Raw genomic sequence first — 7244 nt, 5'->3', positions numbered from 1 at the left:
CGGTGGAAGGCGGCCACAACCACAGCCACCGTAAGGCCACGGCTGTGTAGCCTCTCTAGCCCCTCCAGGAGCGGCTGCAGCTTGGGCTGATCGACCAACGGGATGCCATACCTCTACTTCTCCGTTTGGCTCTCCACGACCCACCTAGTGTAGGGGGAAGCCTGCCGTCATCGTTGTGGAGGTAGAACCAGCTGTTGTACCAGTGACGGTTGGATGACGCGAGCTAGGTTGGGATGTAGAGGTGCTGCTGGTCTTAGCGCACTTGGAGAGTGTAGCCGTCGGCCCTCATCGCCTTCCACGTACCCACCGTGCCCGTCGGCTTAGTGGTGAACCCTGCCCGAAAGAGGTGGAGCAACAGCTCCCAATGGGGGGCAATGTCCAAGTACCCCTCGCAGACAACGATGAAGATGGTTGCCTGTGCGATGGAGTTAGGGTTGAAGTTGTGGAGCTCCACGCCATAGTAGTGTGGGAGCGCCCACATGAACCGGTCCACCGGTAGGCCGAGACCACACTCATGGAAGGACACAAAGCTCATGATGTAACCATCATGTGGCCTCGGCTCTGGCTCATCTCCCGGAGCAATCCACTCCGGTCTATTGAGGTCGGTAACCAGGCGGAGGAGGCCGTCATCGACAAGCGACTGCAGTGTCTCCACGGACACATCGAATGGACCCCAAGGGTCCGTCTGAATGATAGTAGTGCCACTAGCCATGAGTGCGATGGAGAATGTGGCTACGGTGGTAAGGCTCGCTCTCGCTCTCTTCCCCTTCTCCCTTCTTCTCCCCGGCGCTCTCTGTTCCTAGCAACGGCTCGAGGGCAGCAAAGACGAATGCAGGCAAGGTAAGGAGGAGAGGGGTGAGGCTCATCACGTATTTATGCAGGAAGGGGGTGAAATGGACGGGCGACGAAATCAAGGAAGTTTCCCTCAAATTTGGCATAGTTAATCCAGATCCGATTAAATCGCCCACGCACCCACCTTTTCCTTATTAATCATGCGCATAGTAAAGTCCCATCCGCTGACATTGCATCGCATCCGACCGTAGCAATGGCAGGCGCTGTTCTGTCTCCCTAAGAAACCGCCTCAAAAGGCACACCTGCCGTTGTTAGCCGGTGAGAGGGGAATATCCCCCACCCGATTCCTTTCAGACGAAGGAACTAGGCACCGAGCCCGTTATGGTCTAGGGGTTCAAAGGCTGGGCCCCCGAGGGTCTCGATAGCCACCCCAGGACAACAGAGTCAGGGACAACTATGGGTGAGCCTGTACATGGCCAAGGCCCGAGCAAGTGATCGCTTGGGATGCCCTAAGTCATGTCCAAGACCGGCAGGGAGGTCTTCGAATGGGATCCCACCGTAGGGAGGCATCGAGCCCCCGGGGCCAATTGAACAGCCCTGGGACCCACTAGAGAAGTCCTCTAGTACTTTTGGAGTGCGTCTCTAGACTGCTAGCCGACCCCTATCGAATGGGGCACAGGCCTCCACTCGGATTACCCGATAACAGCTCACTGAAAGTGTCATCGCTCACGCCCACTGAGGGTAGCTTGGCATATTCCATCCCTCCTTCTGAACAAAAAGGATACGTGAGGGTCGCACAAAAAGATAGGGAAATTCCTGATCGCCCTCTTGCTCCGTGTAGAGGCTCGGGGGCTCTTCCTACAACCAAGCCGAGACCCAGTGACCCAGGCTCGCACTCGAGGGCTCGACAAACAACCCCTCCTTTCGAACGAAAAGGATGCGCGAGGGTCATACAAAAAGACAGGGAAACTCCTGATCGCCCTCTCACTTCGTGCAGAGGCTTAGGGGCTCTTCCTGCAACTAAGCCAAGACCCAGCGACCTAGGCTCGCACTCAAGGGCTCGGCAAACAACCCCTTCTTCTGAATGAAAAGGATGCGCGAGGGTCGCATGAAAAGATAGGGAAACTCCTAATCGCCCTCTCGCTCTGTGTAGAGGCTCGAGGGCTCTTCCTGCAACCAAGCCAAGACCCAGTGACCTAGGCACGCACTTGAGGGCTCGGTAAACAACCCCTCCTTTCGAACAAAAAGGATGCACGAGGGTCGCACAAAAGCCAGGGAACTCCTGATCGCCCTCTCGCTCCGTGTAGAGGCTCAAGGGTTCTTCATACGACCAAGCCGAGACCAAGCGACCCAAACTCACACTCGAGGGCTCGGCAAACAACCCCTCCTTCCGAACAAAATGGATGCGCGAGGGTCGCACAAAAAAGATAGGGAAACTTCTAATCGCCCTCTCGCTCCGTGCGGAGGCTTGAGGGGGCTCTTCCTGTGACCAAGTCAAATACCAGCGACCCAAGCTCGCACTCAGAGGCTCGGCAAAACATAATAAAGGGCATCGAGTCCGTTACGGTCCAGGGGTTCAAAGGCTAGCCCCCCGAGGGTCTTGATAGCCGCCCTAGGACAACAGAGTCAGGGACAACTATGGGCGAGCCCGTACATGGCCGAGGCCCGAGCAAGCGATCGCTCGGGATGCCCTAAGTCGTGTCCGAGACCAGCAAGGAGGTCTCCGGATGGGATCCCACCGCAGGGAGGCGCCGAGCCCCCGGGGCCCATCGAATGGCCCTAGGACCCACTAGAGAAGCCCTCTGGTACTTTTGGAGTGTGTCTCTGGACCACCAGCCAACCCCTATCGAATGGGGCACGGGCCTCCACTTGGACTTACCTGATAATAGCTCACCGGAGGTGTCAGAGCTTGCGCCCACCGAGGGTAGCCTGGCATGCTCCACCCCTCCTTTCGAACGAAAAGGATGCGTGAGGGTCGCACAAAAAAGATAGAGAAGCTCCTGATCGCCCTCTTGCTCCGAGCAGAGGCTCGGGGGCTCTTCCTACGACCAAGCCGAGACCCAGCGACTCGAACTCGCACTCATGGGCTCGGCAAACGCAATAAAACCCCTCGCACGACATGATAAAAGACCCTGAAGGAATAAATCCACTCCTCCAGGGCCTCGAGGGCTACACTCGGTGGGTGCGCTCGCACGCACCCACCGAGGCCTCGAGTATGAAACACCATCCCGCCATGAGCTATCGTGAGCCAAGTCTTGTCAAAATCTCAGGGAGAGCGCTCACACTCTCCCTTAGGTTTGGGGGCTACTGTCGGATACCATAAAAAGGGGTCCCCTAAGCAAAAACTGAAAAAATCATATAGACCCTGTCAAAATCAAAGCCAAGAGACAACTACTGGCTAACCCCCACCCTGTCCGAGGCTACCGATTCTCCGCCTCGCTCGAGGCCTCGCACAAAAGGCCTCGGACGGGGAACCGATTCTCCACCTCGCTCGAGGCCTCGTACAAAAGGCCTCGGATGGGGAACCGATTCTCCTCCTCGCTCGAGGCCTCGCATGAAAGGCCTCGGATGGGGTACCGATTCTCCGTCTCGCTCGAGGCCTCGCACGTAAGGCCTTGGACGGGGAACCGATTCTCTGTCTCGCTCGAGGCCCCGCACGTAAAGCCTCAGACGAGGTGTCAATTCTCCGCCTCGCTCGAGGCCAGCTCGGCAACAACCCCGTCACCTCCGCCTCGATCGATCTCCCTGACAGAACGTCACATCCAACTAAACGTGACCAACCACTCCCGTGATGTCAGCCGGACGACAGCTCGACACAACGGAGTGGCCGATTATGTGGGAAGTCACATCAACACCAGGCCGTCCGAGACAGGATAGGGCAGGGGTTACCAGCCGTTGTGCTCGGTACTGTGCCCACGACTGACACCCACACTGCACTGTGCTACCTAATCCCTACTCTAAGGACAATGCGGCGTGGGGAGTCAGGTCTGGGTCACTGTAGCCTTGGAATCAGCGTACAGGATCAACTGCTCCCTCTGAGTCTCGGCGATCCACTTCAGGGTCCCGGCAGCCTCAGGATTTGCGCTCACCGAGCCCCCCACGATGGCTTAGCCTCGGCACCAACTGAGCCTCGGCTTTTTATACTGTCAACACACAGCGACCGACACGTCGTCCGCCATGCCCTGCGTCAAGCCATCACTGGAGCTCCCACGTCACACAGGATCGGGTGTGACCGGCGCGTCGCTCCAGTGCATCAAGGACAGGACCGCTCCGTCGACCATGTCGCCACAGTGACAAGCTACAGGGCTCAGAAACGCCACCTCCGCTCACAGGACGCCACGTAGCGAACACATGTATCACCCCTGTCCCCCCTTCAACTATAAAAGGGAGAGACCAAGGCCGTTTCTAGGGGGGCGGTCGTAGACAGAAGGTAGACTTAGACGCTCAGATGAACACACGATCTATACTCTGTAACACGCACGCTTCCCTGCTGCCTGAGATCAATATCTCAAGCAATCCACACCGCTCCACGCAGAGACCTGGGACCAGCTCCCTCTCTCGCCCTGCTTGTAACCCCCTACTACAAGCACCTCGGTGCAAGGAATACAAGATCGATCTCTCAGACTGGACGTAGGACACCTATTGCCTGAACTAGTATAAACCTTGTGCCTCTTTGCATCACCATCCGAGATTAGGGGCACGCAGTACATTTTCACTAGTTGGTTGAGGGCCCGCTGGTCCAAAACACCGACACTAGGGTTTCCCATTTGATGCACAACAATGAACCCATAACATAACTACATGCGCCTAGGTTTCCTAGCTTTTCCACGCCTTGGCATCATCGTACGGTTATATAATACATATATTAATGGATACAATGAAACCCTAAGTGATGACGATTATTACGTTCAAAAATCTGACTAATACATACCGAATCGATGCGAAAAAACTTGGAGGGGAGCGAGGATACCTTGCTCTCGAAGATCTACGGATCAAATCAAAGTTTCCAAGGTCCAATATGCCGATTCGTGAGGTAGGGTGAAGTGGGGAGAGAAAAACCCCAAGAGGGAGGAGAAAGAAGAGGAAGAACGCTCGAGCAGGAAGGTTGGCCGGGGTTAAATGACAGTGAGCTCGGCGCCAAGATCTACGGCGCCGAGCTCAGCGCCAGAGTGACTGACGCCGAGCTCACTGCCATGTCATCTACCGTGCTTAGGAGCTCGGCGCCAGAGACGCTAGCGCCGAGCTAAGGGTCCATTTTCTAAATTCTTTCCGTCAGGGATCTATTTGTGAGAAACTTTTAAAAAAAGGGCTAAAATATAAAAAAAATCGATCCGGTTGTCGGAAGTCGGCTTGGTGAGTTAGAAGATGTACGTTGGTTGCTTTTGGAGGCCAAGTTGTTATGGCCTCTTGTACCCCTAGAATGAGTAGCCCATTTAGGCGCCGTTCGGCAGGTGCAAAAACCAGCCGGAATTCACTGTTCATGGCTGAAAATCACTGTTCACGTTCTCACAAATTTCTTCAGATTAATCCAAATTTCTCTAAATTCCTCCAAGCGAACAGAGCCTTAGTTCTTTTCGTCCAGTTTGACAGTCTGTCCAACCTGAGAAGCTATTTGTCCTGCTTACGTATGTAATTCTCTCTTGTTAATATATGCCGGCTATATTGTGGATCTTTTTTTTTGAAAAAAAAAACAAATAACCAGAAGACAACTACGCACGGCCTGGACCAGAATGGTACACGTTCAGATAATCAGATACGGCCAAGTGACAGCTTGTGTATCCAAGATGAGCGATGAGGCAGCTTTTGTACTGTACTCTACATGCTCGTGAGTCGTGACACTGCCGACGTACGAAATTCAAGAGTTCACTGTTCACCACCGCCTCCAAATTAACCTCTTGAAACAGGCCAACAGCCATACAGAACATAAACGAAAGCAGTACACACTGATTCTCTAGCCACCCGTAACAAAACACTAATTTTTTCACGTGTCACGTCCGTTATTGCAGACAACATTGGAAAGGAGCATAAGCTAACTGAAGGACAACCAACTGCACACCGACCGATGTGGCAGCCGCAGCGCTTTGCCGTCATCCTTGCGTGCATGGGCACGGACGGACTCGGGGGCTCAGTTGCAGGGCTCCCTCGCGAATCCGACGCGCGAGCCGGCGACGTCGACGACGACCCGGACGTTCTGCTGCTGCAGGTTGGCCACCACGTTGACGACGGCGTTGACGTTCTGCGGCGCCTCGGCCATGGCCAGGCACGCCAGCGGCGTGGCGCTGCTGTGGATCAGCGTGTTCTCCATGGGCAGCGTCAGGTCCACGCCGCCGCCCATGTGCAGCGTCACGGCCGGCGCGCCGCCCGCCGCCACCTCGTCCGTGTTGAAGCAGGTGTCGAAGGCGCCCAGCGACGTGTACCCGCTCGGCGCCGCCACCTGCCGCCGGAACTCCTCGCGCAGCGCCGCGTACACGGGCGCCGTCCACCGCGTGATCACCGTCCCCGAGTCGATCACCGTGCCGGCGCCGGTGGCTGGGTCGAACGCGAACGACCCCGCGGGGACCTTCACCAGGGCCCGCCCCACGCTGAGCCCCGTCACGTTCACGTAGTACAGCGACGGCCGGTGCGGGTTGGTCAGCAGCGGCGTGTACCGGACGTTCCTGGGCTGCCCGGCGGCGCCCAGCCGGAGGGAGCCGGAGAAGTAGTACGACCTGTAGCTGGGCAGGCAGTAGGAGAAGACGCCGTTGTACCTGCTCCCGGTCTGGGACAGCAGAGACATGGGGCCCCGGCCGAGGCCCAGGAGCCCCTCCTTCGGCAGGTTCGTCGTCGGCCCGGTCACCGCGCCCACGCACCCGAACGCGTAGCTAGCGATGGCGTCCTTACCCAGCCGCAGAGTGTCGCTGCCAAGCGACGCCTGGAACGCGGTGTCCGCGAACGGCTTGGAGAAGGCGCACGTCGGCAGCGGCGCCGACGCGTCCTGGCTCGCCGGGCACGGCTGGCCGTCGAAGAGCGGGCACCAGTCGGAGGCGCACGGGAGGGAGGCGTACGAGGAGGAGCTGGCCGGGATGAAGCGGCTGCCGGCGGGGCACGTGTCGCACGGGGCGCAGTGCGACCAGGTGGCGTCGGCGCTGGTGTCGAACGCCAGGAGGAGCTGCTGCACCGGGGTGCCGAGCCCCGCGCGGACGACGTACGAGGGCGGAGTCTGCCCGGAGGCGACGGGAGCGGAGGTGACGCCGCCGGACGAGGCCGCCTTGGACGAGAGGAAGAGGAGCCGCGCGTCGTCGGCGCGGGCGAGGGCGATGATGGACTCGAGCGGGGACGGGGACGGCGGGTGCACGTTGTGGTACACGGAGAGGTCGGCCGCCGAGGCGGCGGTGGCGGCGAGGAGGAGAAGGATTGTAGTAGTGGCCGCCATGTCGAGGGAGCTAATACGCTAGGGAGTGTGGGTGTGGAGT

The 7244-nt window shown here is 57.9% G+C and overlaps 1 protein-coding gene across 1 annotated transcript; it reads right to left on the bottom strand.

Moving 5' to 3' along the window:
- Positions 1–5639: 5639 nt before the first annotated feature.
- Positions 5640–7244, bottom strand: LOC136505549 (aspartyl protease 25-like). Its single transcript, XM_066500726.1, has one exon. It carries the CDS (start codon positions 7202–7204, stop codon positions 5918–5920), a length of 1287 nt encoding a protein of 428 aa, XP_066356823.1. The 5' UTR covers positions 7205–7244; the 3' UTR covers positions 5640–5917.

The sequence above is a fragment of the Miscanthus floridulus genome, chromosome 1 (assembly GCF_019320115.1).
Source record: "Miscanthus floridulus cultivar M001 chromosome 1, ASM1932011v1, whole genome shotgun sequence".
Lineage (NCBI taxonomy): Eukaryota > Viridiplantae > Streptophyta > Magnoliopsida > Poales > Poaceae > Miscanthus > Miscanthus floridulus.
The sequence above is the reverse complement of the archived record's forward strand: the minus strand, read 5'-3'. Positions and strand labels throughout refer to the sequence as shown.